The 20,088-nt window shown below is 42.7% G+C and overlaps 1 protein-coding gene across 1 annotated transcript in view; it reads right to left on the reverse strand.

The window, feature by feature from the left end:
• The window catches only part of CRTC3 (CREB regulated transcription coactivator 3), a 117,312-nt gene that overhangs the window by 2,825 nt on the left and 94,399 nt on the right, over window positions 1–20,088 (reverse strand). Inside the window, 4 exon segments of the mRNA XM_033920196.1 lie at window positions 483–687; window positions 7,235–7,318; window positions 11,842–12,018; window positions 18,395–18,693. Of these exon segments, the coding sequence (XP_033776087.1) occupies window positions 483–687; window positions 7,235–7,318; window positions 11,842–12,018; window positions 18,395–18,693 (765 nt within the window).

A 20,088-nucleotide genomic window follows, 5' to 3' on the forward strand; every position in this document is an offset into this window, starting at 1 on the left:
CCCAAAATCTCAATAAAAAAGAAAAATCAGCCATTTTAGCTAATCACATCAGAACGAGACCTTTCTCTTTCTCTCTGAAATTGAAGATTCTTGGCAGAAACCCGGTGATGGGAATTTTATTAAAGTCTGATTCCTTTGCACCTAACTGTTATCTTAATGTGCCGATTCATATTACAGTTTCACTTATCCTCTCCCTATATTTCTTTAAATGTTTTATCAATATGAAATCTGTCTATTTTAACTAAAGGATAAATGTATTTCCTATATTTCCTGCATCTTCCAAGATGGCTGCACCAATTCTTTTGCAGGCTCCTCCCCTTCCCCTTTGTCTTAAAGTTGAAATCTCATCTCCTTTTCCGGAAAAATACATCTAATATTTCCTGGATTCCGTGTGAGAAAAATCTCTTCATCTTTCAACAATTCTGTTGGGAAGAACTTATTCTCCTAACTGGACCGGGGGCGAGCTGCGTGTCTTCTCTTACCTGTTAGAATAATATTTGGAACACTCCCCCCATAGTTGGAATACAAGTAGTTTGGTCGTAGTTGAAATTGCTCCTGCAAATTTCCGTGACTTCCACCTAGTCCCATCATGGCAGTTTGAGAGTACTGAAGATTCATAGATGGATCAAAGAAACCACTGCTGCTGGGGAGAGAGCTGCTTGGAGTCCCAAAAGTATCGTATTGCTCCTGCTGGAGAAAGAACCCAATGTTATTCGTATCTATAGACACTTCTGGGACCCTGTACCCTGCCATAGGAATGTCAGCACTAAATGGTCAACTCCTTGTTTTCAAATCAATGTCCTCAATCCTACACCCAACTAAAAAGCATTTCTCAAGCTTCATATCATTATAGTGTGTTCAATGAGAATGTTTACTAAGAAAATTCAGCTTCAGAGTAATCACTAAAAAAATTATTCAGGTAACTATGCCTTCCGTTGATTAGGCACGATTTAAATAAAACATATACCGACAGAAAAAGTAACTACTGTTTATTAATTCAAAATTACTACTGACAATTAGGAAAGTCTCTTTCCTTTTTCCTTAGGTTAACCTTCTCCCTATTTAATATCTTAGGTTTTCCTGGTTTAATTGTATTACGAGTATCAAATTATCTCACACTGTTAGAAGTAGTAAGTGTATTACTTTATTAAGATAATATTTATCAAATTTATCAAATCTTTGGGTTTCTTGATATGGAAAGTGATAACATAAATGTTGGTCAGCATCACAAGTTACCTCATACTCAAAAGGATCAGACTATGGCAATATATTCATATAAGCCAATCAGGTCTCATTCCATGTGAGGTTATTTTTAACATTTGTTTTAAATATGAGCGATCCATGTTCCCTTGAGCAATTTATTTTATGCAGGCCCTTTAATGGCACTGACCACACTCATTCCAGATATGTCCCTGAAACAGACAGAATGCTAGGAAGTTCTTCTTTACCCAACGTGTGGTGGACACCTGGAATGCGCTTCCAGAGGGCGTGATAGGACAGAGTACGGTAACGGGGTTCAAGAAGGGATTGGACAATTTCCTGCTGGAAAGGGGGATAGAGGGGTATAGATAGAGGATTACTGCACAGGTCCTGGGACCTGTTGGGCCGCCACGTGAGCTGACTGCTGGGCACGATGGACCCCCAGGTCTGACCCAGCGGAGGCATTGCTTATGTTCTTATGTGTTTTTTTAATATACTTGACTGGACATGTTATGTGGCTGAAATGGCTAATTGGATTGGATTTAATATATTTGATATACCGCTTGAACATAGGTATTAAGCTGTTTACAATACTAAATCAGAAAATAATAATAAATATTGAAGAACTAAGGCCAGTACTGGGCAGACTTGCATGGTCTGTGTCTGTATATGGCCTTTTGGATGAGGATGGGTGGGGAGTGCTTCAATGGCTGGGAGGGTGTAGATGGGCTGGGGTGAGCTTTGACAGAGACTTCCATAGTTGGAACTCAAGCACAGTACCGGGTAGAGCTTTGGATTCTTGCCCAGATATAGCTAAGAAGAAGAAAAAATTTAAAAAAAAAAATTGAATCAGGTTGGGCAGACTGGATGGACCATTCGGGTCTTTATCTGCCGTCATCTACAATGTTACTATGTTGAATATAGGCACTGAGCTACTCTCGCTGTCCCGAATGGAACTTTTCCCCACCGTCCTTATATCCATCCTTGCGGTTGATTGGTTCTTCTTTTGCGTGCTGTTTCTCATGGTAGAAATTTCCTTCTATCTCATCACTCCCCAATGAAGGAAAAGGGCAGGCAGAGAAAGTCAATAGTCTCTTCTTTATCTTAAACCAATTCTCAATAGAACAGAACAGGTCTTTCTTCGAAAGGGTGGCTTTAGAGCTTGATACGAACAAATTACTTTCTGCCACATGTGATTTTAAAATATTGACGAGGGAAAACTTGCATAGCTTTCTTTCACCCATCACCAAGAAATACCTGTGTAGGGAACTCAGGAGCCTACACCAAAGCTTAACATGCACTAATTCCATTAAAGTGTGCTAAGTGCTACATAGTCTATTTTATACTCATGGGCCATGTGGCACTTTACACATAATAATGTCTGTTAGCATACACTAAGGCCTCCTTTTATGAAACGGCGATAGCAGTTTTTAGTGCGGTGAGCCGCGCTGAATGGCCTGTGGAGCTCCCGACGCTCAATGAGTTGCTATGAGCGTCGGGAGCAGCGCGGGCCATTCAGTTTCGTAAAACAGGGGGTAAGCTTTAATAAAGTTACTAAAGACTCGAACACGAAAGCACTGGGCATTTAATCAGAAAAGAAGCGGCCATGGCATGTACCTGAAATTAAGTCAGAAAAAGAGGAAACTCAAATGCCATGTGCCTAGGATGAAAAGACTCAACAGAGGTTCCTTACAATAGGCACTTTAAGTGCTGATTATCTAGACCAGGGGTGTCAAACTCAATCACATATAAGGGGCCAAAATCTAAAACACAGGCTAAGTCACGGGCCAAAGTTTTTATTACGATACTTAGTCTTAGTAGAAGTAAAGATCCTTCCTTACCTGAGACACCATTCCAGCAATTCACCTGGTTATTTTCACCTCACAGATGTTCCCATAAGTAATCCCAACTTTATTCAAATAGTCATTCTAGGCATAGGCAATGGAACACTTTTTGGGGGGAGGGGGGTCCCCCAAAAGCTCCACCCCCAGACCCCACCCCCATAATAGTACTATAGTCACTCATTCGCGTTCTGTTCCGACCACCTCTTCCTGTAGTACAGTCAGGCTACACCAATCAGGAGCTGCGTGTCAAAGCAGCTCCTGATTGGTATAGCCCGACTTTACTACAGGAAGAGGCGTTTGGAAGAGAGCGCGAGTGATTTTCTTCACCCGCCAACGCTCCAGCTGCCCTCTCCAGCTGCCCTCTCCTGCCTCCCCTACCAATGAGGTTTTGGAAATTTGCAGGGGTTCCTGAACTGAACCCCTGCAAATTTCGGGGGGAGTACTGTAATTGTAATACCATTTTTTCCATTCATTTTTCGTATATACACACAACTACCACGTGCATGTTAAGAACCCTATTAAAAATATATATCTATCCCACAAAAATTCCAAAATATACCTAAACTTTAAATATATGTAAACTTTCATGTACATAAGCGTTATAAATTTTTTTTAATTTTTTTGGAATGCGCATAGCGAGCGCGGGAGTAAATCGCGGATTTGTAATGCGCAGAGTGAGAAAATCATGGATTAACCCCGTGCTCTCCATGCGCATTGTACATTTCATATATCAATGCCAAATTTAAAAAAAAAAAAAAAACATAACTTTTAAGGGCCAGCTATCCCTTCCCCCCTTCCTTCCAGCTAGATTGTCGTGTGCATCTGACGTCAAGGGGCAGCCTTTGTTTGTTTCGTGCTTCACAGCAGAAAGAGCCGCACAGCCTCCTGGGATTCGTAGGCTGTATATAACAGCGTGTGATCCCAACGCATTCAACTGCTGTTAACTGTTGTGCCTTCTAGCAACTTAACAGTTCTTTTCCTGAGAGAAATATTAAGCTGTTTGGAAGTGAGCAATAGACTTTGAGATCGATCCGTAAAAAAAGGACGAACTCGAAGAATTCCACAGCTCGCTCACAAACCTCCGAGGCTATTTCTCCTTAAACCTCTCCCACAAATTTTTCAAAAACCTACGATCACAGCTTGCAACAGCACTTAAGAAAAAAAAAGAGAGGTTGGTAAAAACTACAGTTCTTATATTGCATTTTTTTACGACAACAATGCTTTGCGGTAGGCGCATTCGGAGCCCGCCAATGACATCCGCGATTAAACCCCGCCCCATTTCTACGCAGTGAAGTCCTAAACAGCTAGCACATGCGTTATGTGCTTCAAAACCAATAAGGATACAGTGCACAAGCGCGTTGATCGACGTTACAGCGAGACATGTGCGCGAAGGGGGGGGTGTTTACGATTTGATCATTTGCATGGACAAGCTTTACTGAATCGATCGGCTATAATGACTCAGAAACGGATAGGACACGAATCGGACAGATTTGTGGACTTTAGTGAATCTAGCCCAAAGTTCTACTAACTAGTGAACCAGTCAGTCCCGGCATAAAAGTCTAATCTGCATTTGAGACCAACCCCTGCCCCCCCTCTGTACTCCTGAGATAAGGTATCCAGCATCCTGAGACCATGTTTATCTTATTTCTCACATCAATATCTATCATCATGACTGGACAAATTTTGCCTATAAGAATCTGTGCTTTAGGGGGGAAATTCAAAAGGGTGCTACCGTTTTAGTGAACGCTAATCAATTAGCACGTACTTATGGACGTCTTTCGCAATTAGCATGCACTAACACAGTAGCATCTAAGATGGTTAAAGGGCTGGAAGCTGCTGTACGGCGAAAGAATAGAGAAACTGAGCCTCTTCTCACTCGAACAGAGGAGATTGAGAGGGGACATAATCGAAATATTCAAGGTACTGAAGGGAATAGACTTAGTAGATAAGGACAGGTTGTTCACCCTCTCCAAGGTAGGGAGAACAAGAGAGCACTCTCTAAAATAAAAAGGGGATAGATTCTGTACAAACGTAAGGAAGTTCTTCTTCACCCAGAGAGTGGTGGAAAACTGGAACACTCTTCCGGAGGCTGTTATAGGGGGAAACACCCTCCAGGGATTCAAGACAAAGTTAGACAAGTTCCTGCTGAACCAGAACATACGCAGGTAGGGCTAGTCTCAGTTAGGGTGCTGGTCTTTGACCAGAGGGCCGCCGCGTGAACGGACTGCTGGGCACGATGGACCACTGGTCTGACCCAGCAGCAGCAGTTCTTATGTTCTTATCCCTTTGATGGTGTAGTGGTTAGAGTAAGTTTGTAGATTCAAACCCTGCATTGCTCCCTGTGACCCTGGGCAAGTCACTTAATCCTTCACTGCCGCAGGTGAATTAGATCGATCGTGAGCCCACTGGGGCAGCTAGGGAAAATGCTTGAAATACCTGTATGTAAAAACACTTTGAGTGTGGTTGTAAAACTACAAAAAGGCGGTATACAAATCCCAATCCCTTTCCCTGCTTCCCTTAATGTCTAAGTTGGAGAACATCTGAATGCAGGAGGCTACAAACATTTGCCACAATGATAATCATCTACACTTTTCTTTAAAAATAGTCCCACTGTGAATCTAAATAGCTGAAGTTCAATCTTTCCCAACACGGGCTCCTCCTGTTTTTCCCCAGAGCTGCCCCTGGTGTATTATTATTATTTATGTATTGCTCACTTTCAAGAACAGAAATCAATCATTTGATTCATTCCGCTTTGTACGGGTTTCCAAATGTCAGGGACATATTTGTAAGATACAATGCCAAAAAAACAAAAGTAGATTTTTCTTTTGAACTTAGTGCCGGAGTGATTTAAATATGATCAAATGGCAAGCTTTTTTAAAAATAAAATACTACAACCAGTATTTTAGCCTGTTACATTAACAGGTGCTGGAAGTCTGTCCGGCTCCCTTAGTCCCTTGTCCCCCCCCCTTCCCTTCCCACGGTCCCGACAAACCTGCCGACTCTAGTAGCGTCTGCAGCACTCTACACACGCTGCTTCGTGGCCTTCTACTGTCCTGATTTACTCTGGCACGTCCCTGATAACATCATCAGAGATGCGCAGAGCAAATCAGGGCAGTAGAAGGCCCCAAAGCAGCGTGTGTAGAGTGCTGCAGATAGGTTTGGAGTCCGAAGGGCGGGCCGCAAGGGATGGGAGGGTCAGACCGCGAAAAACTTACTGGTTTTTTTGCCGCGAGAGAGCAGGGAGTCCAGCGCTGGCGGCCAGTCCTGCCGCGAGTGTAGTTAGGTGCTGTAAGGCTGGGGACTCGCGCATGTGCACTCCTGCCGCCACAGACTTACATCTCACGGATCAGGGAAAACGGAACACGCAGGTAGGAGTGCGCATGTGCGGCTAGGATTTTATTATATAGGATATCATTACAGGTGAATGCAGATTAATGACATCATTCAAAGTTAAGTACTTAAGTGGTGCCCTTTCTTGCAGCCATATTGCTGGCAAATTGAAGTTGAGAGGTTCTAGCAATTTCCCCCGAAACAGCTCTCGTGAAACATGTGGAGCCCCTGTTAGGAAAGCCTCAAAAATAACGCCGAGCAATAGCCCAAAATAATAAATATTAAGCAAAGCAGCTGATGAAAACACCTTTTCCTCACTTGCAGAAGGAAAAAAAAAAACTGAGGAGAGAGGGCAATGCCCGGTGAGGCAGAGAGGTAGGGCCAAAAATGTAAATGATGCCTTCTGCAATCCTTGTGGTGAACAGCACGTTCAAATAAGTTAGATAAGAAGGGAGATGGGGCGATTGTTGGAGAGACACGTGGGGTCCAGTGAGGGTTTCTTGAGGAGGGGTGTGACAACATCATGTCTGAAGGCATTAGGACAGTTGCAGTGGAGAGTAATAGGTTGAGGATATGACAGATAGGAGGGATGACAGAAGGCGAGATAGCACCGAGTAGTGGGAATCGGATCGGAGGAGCAGGTAGTGGGTTTGGAGGATGAGAGACGTGTGGTTTCCACATCAGTGATCTCAGAGAAAGAGGAGAGGGTGACAGATGTTGAGGCAATGTCAGTAAAAGGGGCAGATGGAGGGAGAGGAGGGGGAAGCAGCCTAGTAAAGATGCACTACCCACAGGTTCAGGACATTAGACAGTGTAGTATAAGCTTAGGTTCTTTTCAGTACTGCAGAAAGTTCACCAACCTGTGGAGGGAAAACCTTCCCCTGCCTTATGCTCTGTTGTTGGTCCAAAAACAGATCTGTGAAGAAGCCAGGTGCAAAGGGGCTCTTTAGGAGAGAAAAGCAAATTATTACCATGACACCAGAAGGAAACAGGAGTTCTTTCAGACAGGCAGCTGCAAGATCTGCTGGTCTGAAATTATTCCATTTAAGATTTTACAATTTATTTATAGCATTAAAACAAATCATACAAAATATACATATTCCACACAAGCAATACACTCAAAACAATTAAAGGAAACCCCCCCCATACAAGATCAGTTTTCAAATGGCACTTATGACATCTGGCACACACTGAATGTCAAATTGCCACCAGAGTTTCATTTTCAGTGGACACGCATGTATAAATTAATAATAATCTTTATTCTTGTATACCGCCCAACCAGGCGGTTCACAATCAAGAAGGACTGCACAATCAGTGAAACATATATATATATATATATATATATATATATATATATATATCCTATATAATAAAACCCTAAGCGCACATGCGCACTTAGGATTTCGTGTTTCCTGCCGCTGTGGTGTGTGATCTGTGGCAGCGGCAGGGAACATTCTGGCCCTCTATGTACTTTCCATAGACATAAAGGCCCTGAGTCTATAATTGGCTTGATTATTAAAAATGCCATTAAGGGCCAATTAAAACAATTTAAAAATGATTAATTTAAGTTCCATGCAGAAATCGGTGTGGTACCTATCCAAAATGTAGGTGTGGTTAGGGGGCAGAGTTTGGGCATGGAAAGCCACCGGAAGTAGCTCTCAGATTAGTAACTTGAGTCTCCATAACTGAGACATGTTTATCAAGTAACATTAGATTTGAGTCCACATTTTCAAATTTTTTCCATACTTAGAGAAGGTAGATGTCTTAGATATTGCAGTTCTAAGCATAGTCACCATTGATAAATTTAAATGTTCTAAGCATAGTCACCATTGATAAATTTAAATTTCCAAATATCTTGTAAGGATTATCTCCTGGATTGGCTCTATATTGGGTGATTCATTCCCAGCCACAATGATATGTACTTTTTCAGGAATTTTCAAAATTGAAACAATTTGAGATTGAGTAACATGACTAGGAAGATTACTTTGTGATGCCTGGGAAACCTCTTGGGATTCCTTTACCTCTGGAGAAATTACAGGAGGAGGTGGAGTTCTAGTTGGAGGACTTAATGAAACTTCTGATGAAATGAGCTCCTGTGATCTATCTATATTCCCCATGGTTAGACTGTTATCCCACCTAAAAAAGGGGAAAAAAAGAAAACTAATTCCAACCTGTATTTACTCCACTGATCTCCACAGAGCTCAAGGAGCTCCCAAGGGGCCTGGCGTGCCCCTTAGGGCATGCTCCTTTGGCCACACACCATAGAGCTGCATGCCTTTTATGTGCCAAGGAAGGACCCCAGCTGTTCGGGAGAATGTCCACCTCACTGCCAGCTAAAGCACTCAGCATCGGCACTTTCTCCAGTATCCACGTGAGATGTTTCTCCAGTCTGACCTCGCTCCCTAAGATGGCATTTGGGAGGTAAGGACACTCGAACAGCAATTACACACTGGCAAAGTTCTCTCCAATGCGCCACAGAGCTGTGTGTCTTTTATGCACCGAGGAAGGACCCCCAGCTGTTCAGGAGAATGTCCACCTCACTGCCTGTTAAAGCACACAGCGTCAGCACTTTCTCCAGTATCCACGTCAGATGTTTCTCCAGTTTGACCTCGCTCCCTAAGATGGCCACTGGAAAAGTTCTCTCCCTATTATCATGATCTTAATGCAGCAAAGATTTGCATGCTTACTGAATACTGTATCCCCTGGACAATTTTTTTTTTTTTGCGGAAAGATCCTGGTAGAAGCCATGTAGTCAGCAGTTCTACTGCATAGCTTTCTGCAAAGGCTCCTCTGTGTGCAAAGGTTTGTTCAGGTTACCTGTAGATGAGCTGTTGTGATATCAAGGAATGCAGGGCAGCTCATTAAGGAAATATGAGACAATGGGGGTGCAGTCCTGTTCCTCCCTCCTCTGCCCCCCCCAAAAACTCCTACACATGAGGAAGGTTATTAAATGTTATTTGTGAAATACAGAATTTAAAAATCAACAAACTCTGGTTACTGAAGTTTTTTGTGTATATTTCCCATGGTCTTGCGGGTCACATAAAATTCAATGCTAGGTCACATTCAGCCTGTGAGCTACGGGATGTCCATCTCGGGACTAGAAGAATATCTATCACAATCACTTTGTTGCTGAATCATTTATTTCACTTGGTTTTATTTGTTCTTTCATTGTGTCTTTTAAGTTGTTAACTCACCAATTTTAGATATAGCAGGATATAATTTTTTTTTAAAAATAAGAGAAATGTCCCATCTATTGTCTTCCTTTCTTAGGGAAACTGATTTGAGACAGCACTGGTGCTACAGTTTAATCAGCCCCTGGAAAACCGTCAGATTTCGGGATGCTGCTCAATAGGGAGACTAATTTGCTTGATGCATCGCATATGCAACTACTGTGATTATATCAGGTCTCATCTGCTTATCGTACAGCTTAGGATCAATATTTTATTACAGCAATCACACACTATAAGCATAAGAGGGCAGTATTTTGCTTGGTTCAAGTCCTTCCTGGAAGAGTTTAGTGGGCAATAGTAAATCGGTGCAACTTTCCACTCGTCACCTCAACATGTGGTGTCCTACAAGCATCAAATATTATCTCCTATTCTTTTTAGTATTTATATTTATTTCACTGGGGCAACTAATTCATGATCTACATTTGATTCCTTTTAATACAGGCAAATGAAAATCAACTGGTCTACCACACTGGCCAGAGAATGGAAACTGCCGTTAGGTTTAGTGACAACTGCTTTTTGATGGATACCCTTGGACTTAAACGCAATTCTTTGAAGACTGAGATCTTGCGCTTTAGAAGATCCTAATGTACAGGATCCTCCACTGACTGCGAGGATCCTGTTGGTTGAACTAAACTAAACCTTAAGCTTATATACCGCATCTTCTCTATAAGGATAGAGCTCGACATGGTTTACAAGAGTTTAAGAAAGGAAAATATAATAAGAATTAGTGGTTATATAGAGATTAACGGAATTTACATTTTTGAAAATAACCACGTTTTCAGATGTTTTCGAAATAATTGGTAAGAGCCCAAGTTACGCAGCTGGACAGGAAAGTTATTCCAAAGCTCAGTAATTTTAAAGTAGAGAGATTTCCCTAATTTTCCAATATAGTTAACGCCTTTTAACGAAGTAGGCCTTGATGCGAAACTTGATTCTGTCGAAGTTGAACAAGCCCATTTAGGGCCGGATTCTGTAAAAGACGTCCGGTCTCAGCAGCCGCCTAAGCAGCTTTTCAGAATCGCACACGGGTGTCCTATGTAGAATCGCGTCTGTCTGTCTAATCACCCAGATTCTCTAACCTGCGACCATCTCACAGGCACTGGTTAGAGAATCGCGTTGCTGCTGAACTAATCTCCTTGCCGCATAAGTTTAGCAGTTGCAGCAGGGAACCAATCTCCCCCCCCTTAGGGAGACACCTAGGGCCACCTAAGCTTGCCTAAGGCTACTTCTGGGTGAAACCATGCTGAGTCCTAGCCTTGGGTGAGCTTAAGTGGCCCTCCCTAGGCTCGTGAAAATGCCTACAATGTAGGCTGCCTGCCTCGGGGTTTCCCCCCCCCCTTTAAACGTGCATCCCGATTGGTTGGTTAGACAGTGGTAAGATGCCTACTGCCTACAACCAGGATGTCGTTTATAGAATTTGCCCCTTAGAGTGTGTGGCGCAGTGGTTACAGCTACAGCCTCGGCAACCTGAGGTTGTAGGTTCAAATCTCACACTGTTCCTTGTGACCCTGGGCAAGTCACTTAATCCCCCATTGCCCCAGGTAGAGTGTGAGCCCACCAGGGGAGATAGGGAAAAATGCTTGAGTACTTAGGCTATAAATGGTATATAAATACAAAAAAAATAAAAATAAAATAAATTATGGTTAGTACAGCAGCCTGAAAACACAGGGGAATTTGATTCAAATCCCACTGCTCCTTCTTTTAACTCTGGGCAAATCACTTAACCCTCTGCTGTCCCAGGCACTGCCTATAATAACATAAACTGCTTTGATTATAACTACAGAAAGGCAGTAGATCAAGTCCCATCCCACAGTAGCGACGTCCACATTGTTTCAACTTTATCTTTAGGGACATCTCCATCCATTTGCAACTAGGGAGCATTTATGGATTGCAAATGCAGCTGTCACAGCAAGGATCAAATACTGTACCGTGTGCCTTCAGGGCTCTTAGGCAAATACTTACACAGACTCTGGTGTATGATTCAGAGATCACTTAAGTGGCATGATCCATAAATACTTTGGTATCTTAAATGTCATTTGACCTCTCCTAAGACACTCTCTTTCCACATCAATATACAAGCTGTGTAAAACAGATAATGGACCCATATCACTCTCTACTTTAAGTCTGCGAGGACCCCCAGACACGTGGCAATGGTTGGAAAAATAGTACTTTTCTAGCACAGCAGCACATGAAAACAATTGTTTCGAACTTGCTACGGGCTCCAGCCGCACACTTACATTGACAGCGTTCAGGTGGAAGCCTGGTCGAGGCACTGGAGGCGAAGGTTGCTGTTGGTGTCCTGGCGAGGCGCAGGGTTCTTGATGTTGCAAGGAAGGTTGGGAGGGTTCTTGGTATAAGGCGTATGGTGGCGGTTCCAGAGGAAGGGTAAGGGGACTTCTATCCAAGGCAACAAACTTAACAAAAAAAAAAAAAAAAAAAAGGTTCACATGTCATTCATGAAGAGAACCGAAAACGCTGCACTGCTGCTATAAACTACAGTGGTGCCTCACACAACGAACTTAATTCGTTCCAGGAGCAAGTTTGTTATGCGAAAAGTTCGTTATGTGAAACGCGTTTTCCCATAACAATACATGTTAAAAAAAATAATTCGTTCTGCAGCATAAAATATGCTAAGATGACATAAAAAAAGATAAATTTGTCAAAATGGTGAAAATGGTGGTCTTGCTGAGGCCAAACTCTTTGACGAGGTCACACTGTTTTACCCCACATTCACTCCTTCTAATTATTTCCCGTTTCATTTCAACAGAAATCACCTTCCTGCTTTTTTTAGAAGCCATGATATATAAAAAATATTGAGTTTATCTTAAAAGGACGACTGTATACAGTGAGAGAGGGCAGTTAAGCGCAGTGACTAACGACTGCCTGCAGTGCCTGCGCGGAAGGATGCAATACATCGGCAGCTCGGGCGACTTCGTTGTGTGAAACGAAGTTCGTTGTGTGAAGTTCGTTGTGTGAAACGAAGTTCGTTGTGTGAATCAAGACATGAAGTTCGTTGTGTGCAGCGTTCGTTGTGCGAGGCGTTCGTTATGCGAGGCACCACTGTATATAGAAAAGCATTTGTGTAATTCTGCAATGTATATGTTCCTCTATAACAAGCTTACACAGCTTACAATTTAAGGTGATACATGAAGTGAACAGGATAAAGTGACTTGCCCATGGTGACAGGAAACACTAGTGGCAAGCAGTGGTGAAAAAGGTTCAAATACTACCAGTTCTCTCATCTGTCAAGAAGTAGCCTGTTCTTATACAGTAAACCCCCGCGAATTCACGGTTCGCATATTGCAGACTCAGTAATTCGTGGTATTTTCCGACCGCCTCTTCCTGGTACTAACGTCATGGTTATACCAATCAGGAGTTGCTTTGACACGCTCCCGATTGGTGTAACAATGACTTTAGTACTAGGAAGAGGCGGTCGGAAAATGTGCCCGGTTTCGGAAGTACAATTTAAGCACCCGCCGGCGCCCCAGCTGCCCTCTCCTGCCTTCGATCAGCTGAAAAACCATTTGCGGATTTTCAAAATTCGCAGGTGTTCCTGGAACGGAACCCCTGCGAATTTCGGGGGAGTACTGTATACCTCTTTTAGTACTTGTACGCTATCATGAAGAAGTAAGATATAGATGGGATTAGTGAAATGCGATTGGAAATTTGAGTTCACATTTTTACATATGCTTCCCATATACATTACATTAGTTTATTTTATTCCGCCAATACCTTGCGGTTCTAGGCGGATTACAAAAGGATGAGATTCTAGTCATATCCAGAAGATTACAGGAAAGTTATTGGTTGGAACATTTATACTTTGGTGATGGAGTGAAGTTACTAATTGTGTCAGGAGTTTGTCTTGACATATTTCTTGAATAACCTGTTTTTTATTTCCCTCCTGAAGGTATTATAGTTTGGCGCCAAGATCAGTAAATTGGAGATGTGGCTGTCTAGTTTCGCTGCTTGTGGGCGGGTAGACCATCGTGTATTTTTTTTACACTGAATGCCTTTAATTGGGGGGTGGGTGAAGGGTATCCGAGTTCTCCTTGGTCTGGAAGAGTTGTTCCAAGTTAGGCGAGTGTTCAGGTAGGATGGCCCATTGCCATGTAGGGTTTTGTAGAGCATGCAGTAGAATTTAAGAGTATTCGTGCTTGTAAAAGTAGCCAGTTTGTGTCTTGGTAGGTGGCAGTGATGTGGTCATACTTCTTCAGTGAGTAGATTAGTCTGAGGGCTGTGTTTTGCACTGTTTGTAGTTGTTTTATCATGGTGGCGGGGCAGGATAGGTATAAGATATTGCAGTACCGTATAAGATATTGCCATACAGTGAAAGATTACATAAACTGGGCCTCTTCTCCCTCGAACAGAGGAGATTGAGAGGGGACATGATCGAAACATTCAAGGTACTGAAGGAAATAGACTTAGTAGATAAGGACAGGTTGTTCACCCTCTCCAAGGTAGAGAGAACGAGAGGGCATTCTCTAAAGTTGAAAGGGGATAGATTCCGTACGAATGTAAGGAAGTTCTTCTTCACCCAGAGAGTGGTAGAAAACTGAAATGCTCTTCCGGAGTCTGTCATAGGGGAAAACACCCTCCAGGGGATTCAAGACAAAGTTAGACAAGTTCCTGCTGAACCAGAACGTAGGCAGGTAGGGCTAGTCTCAGTTAGGGCGCTGGTCTTTGACCAGAGGACCGCCGCGTGAGCGGACTGTTGGGCACGATGGACCACTGGTCTGACCCAGTAGCGGCAATTCTTATGTTCTAGTAGTTCTAGTATTATGCTTGGACCAGGAGTCTGAATTGTGTTCTATCGAAGAATTTGCGGATTTGTCTTAGGTTACGCATGCCTGCAAAGGCTTTCTGGACGGTTTTGATGATATGTAGTTGCATGGTATAGCCTCTGTCTATCGTCACCCCTAGTATTTTTAGGTGAAGTTGTATGGGGTATGAAATGGAGTTTATTTCAAGGTTCGTTATGGTAGGGGTTCTGTCATTTTTGAGAAGTAGGAACTTTGTTTTGTCTGGGTTTAGTTTTAGTTTGTGGGTTTTCATCCACTGTTTTACTGTTTCTAGTGTGTTGTGTAGTGCATTTATTGCTGTGGGGGTTGGTTGATCGATGGGGAGGATGATGATTTCTGCGTAGCTGTATGATGTTATGTTTAGTTGGATTAAGCAGGCGATGAATAGATTGAAGAGTGTTGATGATAATGGGGATCCTTGGGGCACACCACAGGGGTTGTACCAGGATTCTAATTTTTCGTTGTTTGATTTTACCCTGTAGTGTCTGGATTGAAGGAATCCTTGGAACCATGTGTATACCCTGCCTGTGATTCCTACTGTCTCCATTATTTGTAGTAGTATGTTGTGATCAACCAGATCAAATGCTGCGGTGAGGTCTAGTTGTATGATTAGCATTTTTTTTTGCTTTTGCTTAGGTGTTGTCGGGCTGTGCCAGGAGAGAGCCTAGTAGTGTCTCTGTGCTATAGTTGGTCCTGAAGCCTGATTGGGAGGGGTGGAGTATGTTATGGAGTTCTAAGTCCGTGAGAAGTTTTGCCACTAGGCCTTCCATAAGCTTGACGTATAAACGTATTGAGGCTATGGGTCTATAATTGAAGGGTAGATCAGTTGCTCCCTTTAGGTCTTTCAAAATAGAGGTGATGATGATTTCACCGAGATCCTTTGGGAAAAGGCCTTCAGTGAGCATGGACTGTACCCCACTGCATGAGGTGAATGCGGAATTTCAAGCTTGAGGTCCTTTACAGGTATGGGGGGCCAGTAGTTGAGGTCACATGCTGCATGGCTGTAATTATTGTATAGTTTACTTATGTCAGGCCATTATATTTTTGAGAAGTCAGACCAGGTTCCATTCGCTGCGCTGGAGAGTAACCTCATCCAGTTGGGTTGGGATTCTAGTGAAGGTCTCCCTAGACATTTTTGGTAATAGAAGCCAGACTGCCTTTCCTCTACAGAAGTTTATTCTTGTCACAAAACACACAAAAATGAAGCCATCTGGAGACATTACCTTGACGGGATAGTGCTGGTCTTATGAAAGGATCTGTAAACAACTCTTTTCGGTAACAATGTACTGTAGTCTGTGCCAGTAGCTGTCAAAACTGGTCTACTGACTGTCGAGATATCCACAATGAATATACATGAAAGATATTTGCATATCATGGCCAACTCACTAAATTGAACTACATTTAATTCATATTCATTGTGAATATCCTGAAAGGCTGACTGGCTATGGGGTCAAAAGGGAAGGTTCAAGAACCTCTGATCTAAAATATCTTGCTACACAGAACTCACTTTAAGCAATCGATAAGTTTGTGCGAGACTGCAGTTTTAAGAATATAAAATGATTCATGTTCAGTCAAACCAAAGGTCCATCAAGCCCAGCAACCCTCTCTGACAACAAACAGTCCAAGTCACGAGCATCTGGCAAACCCCGAAAAGTGAAGGCAGAAAAGTGGAGTTGATGGATTTGGTGAACCAGGTTTATTTAGTCAGTCAAAAAATTCAAAGCTGGGTAGCTATGATAAATGAAAACTCCAGGCCAAAATATGATCCAACAAGTATACCAGTTCAATTCGAAATACCAGTTATGATGTATATTAACATGAAAGAAAATCCTTTTGGCAAGTAATCCAGTGGAAGTCTGTGTCAGTATTTGCTGTGTTTCGACTAATGTAATAGCCTTCTTCAGGGGTCCTAATTCATAGATTCAAACAAAACATTTGCCATACTGGGACAGACCGAAGGTCCATCAAGCCCAGTATCCTGTTCCCAGCAGTGGCAATCCCAGGTCTCAAGTACCTAGCTAGATCCCAAATAGCAAAACAGATTTGATGCTGCTTTCTTAGGAATAAGCAGTGGGGATTTCCCCAAGCCATCTCAATAATGGCCTATGGACTTCTCTTTTAGGAAATTATCCAAACCTTTTTTAAACCCCACTAAGCTAACTGATTTCACCACATTCTCTGGTAACAAATTCCAGAGTTTCCTACCGGCAAGTGAGAAAATAGAGATTCTAGATTTAACATAACAAATCCCGTTTTCTTTTAAAATGATGAGCAACATCCCTCCCTCAGATCTCAAACATCTTGCGGGTTGACAGATTTCTCACAAGCTTTGAAAACAAGCAGGAGAAGAGGAGTACAATATTTGATGAACGACGGACAGAGCTTCATAGCAAATTCTCTGTTGAAGAAGTAACCAGTGGAGAGCTTTTATGATTGGAGTACAGTACTCCCCCGAAATTCTCAGGGGTTCTGTTACAGGAACCCCTGCGAATTTTTAAAAACCGCGAATACGGTTTTTAGGCAGGGGAGACAGAAGAGGGAAGCCAGAGCGCTGGCGAGTGAAGGAAATCACTCGCTGTATGCTCTGACCGCCTCTTCCTGTACTAAAGTCGGGCCTCACCAATCAGAAGCGGTCAGAAGCATACAGCGAGTGATTTCCTTCACTCGCCGGCGCTCCGGCTGCCCTCTCCTGCCCGGTCATTCGTGGTTGGACAATTCCGCGAATGACCGGGGGCGCAAACCGCCGTCTGCGAATGAGTGGGGGAGCACTGTAATATGGCAATGCCCTAAGAACGCCAATTATCAATCTAGCCGCTGAATTCATTAGAAGTTGGACAGGTTTGCATGTTTTCTTAGACAACCCGAGATACAAAAGATTGCAGTAATCAATTCGAGATCGCAATAAGGCTTGAACGGCAGGTTAAATTATAACTTTTGGTGGAATTCAGTATGCCATATATATAAAATGGAGCGTACATTTGCAACACAAAGAGGATATATAGATAAGTTTAAGAAGATTTGGGGACCATTAACAGACTTTTGCAATGAATGATTCAATTTTCCCATAATAAGATATTGGATAAGAGGGGAGGGGGTGGGTTTATAATTAGAGTAATAGTTGGTATACTTATTAAGTATGATATGCTTTTTCAATATTATAATACAGTATTATATAATAATATGTTGCATTTACAATGATCTATGAAGGATTATCAAGTGTGTACTCAATGAAATTGTATATTTATGTGATACACTTATTATATGCAAAATAAATAAAAAAACTAAAACAAGGCTTGAACGGCAGAGCGAAAATCCTCAGGCAGCAGCATCGGTTTTAATCTAAATAAGATATGGAGTTGTGCGTATCCTCCTTGCACCACTTTACATTATTAGAAACAAAAATCAAAATGCCACTAGTTATTAAAGTAAAGGCCTCACTGCCTCTTTCACATCGAAAATGTTGCATCTTGCCATAAAATCTAGCAATCTGAGGTTACAGTGCAGACAGTCTCTTGAATGTATTTGTACAGTGCCGCAAACAACTAGCAGCGCTAGAGAAATAAGTCGCGCAAACTCTCTGGAGCCACGGCGCACTAAACTTGGAGCCGCGGCTGGAGGGCGTCCGGAAACGCGCGGACGTCAGCGAGTCTTCACGTCGACGTCCGCTCATAGGAGGCCCTCCGGCACAAAGCTTCCTGAACACATCACCATCTTCTTCCTGCGGCAGTTTGAAGTGATGCATAAGGTGTGTGCATGGTGCCTTTCCTCACTAAACTCAGCAGCCGCAGAATTGCACATTCAGTCATTTTCCCATCAGTTTAGAAAGCAACGACTGCTAGAATACGGGCTGCTGCTATTTACTTTAAAATTGTTGACTATAAAGAGAAAAATCACCAAGGCTTTCTTTGAACCCACGGATATCAAGGATGATGAAACCTCTGCAGCCTCAGTTTTCTCGTTCTAAGGCTGGCCGATGCTTTCAGGACCTTACCTGCGAGTTAGGCGGCAGGCCTTGTGGGCTTGTGGGGGAATACTGTCTGCTGACCCCCCTCTGGGGTTCACTTCCCGGTGTAAGAGTCAAGGGACTAACAGGCGTGTGCCTGCGTCGTGGGGAACCGCTCAAAGCGGTGGTGGGAAGGGAAGGGTTGCTGAGAGAAGACAGGCGGAGCGCAGGGTGAAGCGCAGGGTTACGTCGGGAAGGCGGCTGTGCGTGGCTATTCACAGGAGAGGACACAGTTGCATTATTCATTGCGGCTTGGATGGAAGCGTTGCTGCAAGTGCTTTGTAAACCTAGAAGATAAGAGAAGAAAAACTTAGCTTTCCACTTTTTGTGCCACGATACATAATGTCTCAAGTTATTTTAATTACAAAACGATGCTGTGGGGTGGTACCTCACGAGGACGGTCCTACCAACCAGAGATGGACCAAGGTACCTCAAAGACCAGGTGATGCTAAAAACAAAAATGTGGAACCAGTTCCTGGACTTCCAAGAGTACAAAATTATACAGTTTATTAATTCAAAAAAAAAACATACAAAATTATACAATAGAAATGTGCTGCATGAATAATAGTAGCCAGACCCTACATGGGCCGTGTTTCGGCTTTACAAGCCTTCCTCAGGGGAACTTCAAACGCAGTAACAGGCGATCAAAGCAAAAAAGAGTCTTAAAATCTATTCACTCCGTCTCCAGCTGGCTGTGGGTTAGTCCCAAAGATACGTAAATGACTGGAATGGATAGCCTCTGAGGAGTTAAAATAATTTTTGCATTAGACATGGATTATTTTCAGGTGACATGTAACTTTCTCCAGAAAATAATCCGTGTCTGATGCAAAAATTCTTTAACTCCTCAGAGGCTATCCATTCCAGTCATCTACATATCTTTGGGACTAACCACAGCCAGCTGGAGACGGAGTGAATAGATTTTAAGACTCTTTTTTGCTTTGATCGCCTGTCACTGCGTTTGAAATACCCCTGAGGAAGGCTTATAAAGCCGAAACACGGTCCGTGTAGGGTCTGGCTACTATTATTCATGCAGTACATTTCTATTGTATAATTTTGTCTTTTAAAATTGTGATATTTTTGTACTTTTTTTGAATTAATAAACTTTATAATTTTATACTATTGGAAGTCCAGGAACTGGTTCCACATTCAAGTTATTTTAAGCCAGCTACTCTTACTGTCCTGAGAGGCACAGGTTTCTCTACCATCCCTTAGCCATTAGTAAAATCAATCTGCCTAGGGCTAGGGCACTTTGGATTTGTCACACTCGTGGTGATTGAACAAATTCGTCTTTCATAAAGACAGACACCCCCCCAGTTCTGTGTGGGATTACAATGCCACCATTCTTGAGAAATATTCCATGAAAGTTGACTGATCTGATTTCCAAGTCGGCAAGAGAGTAGTCTTCTAATGCTCCAACAAAGATCTCATTCAAAGAGACAGATTAAATATTGAGGAAAAGAAAAAGCAAAAGAAACTGGCTTATTTCAGGCTAGCTGTTCAGGCAAGGTTAGGCCTTCGTCAACTTACAACACTACCCCTTAAATAATGACTGGCCTCTCCTTTAACCAGCTACCTGGGCCTGTGCTTGGTAATTAGACAGGAGGGGGGAAGGATTAATTTTGACTTTTAGAACTGGAATATATATTTTTCCTCTTTTCCCCCATTTCAAACAAACAATGCCC

This window comes from Geotrypetes seraphini, chromosome 14 (genome assembly GCF_902459505.1).
Source record: "Geotrypetes seraphini chromosome 14, aGeoSer1.1, whole genome shotgun sequence".
Lineage (NCBI taxonomy): Eukaryota > Metazoa > Chordata > Amphibia > Gymnophiona > Dermophiidae > Geotrypetes > Geotrypetes seraphini.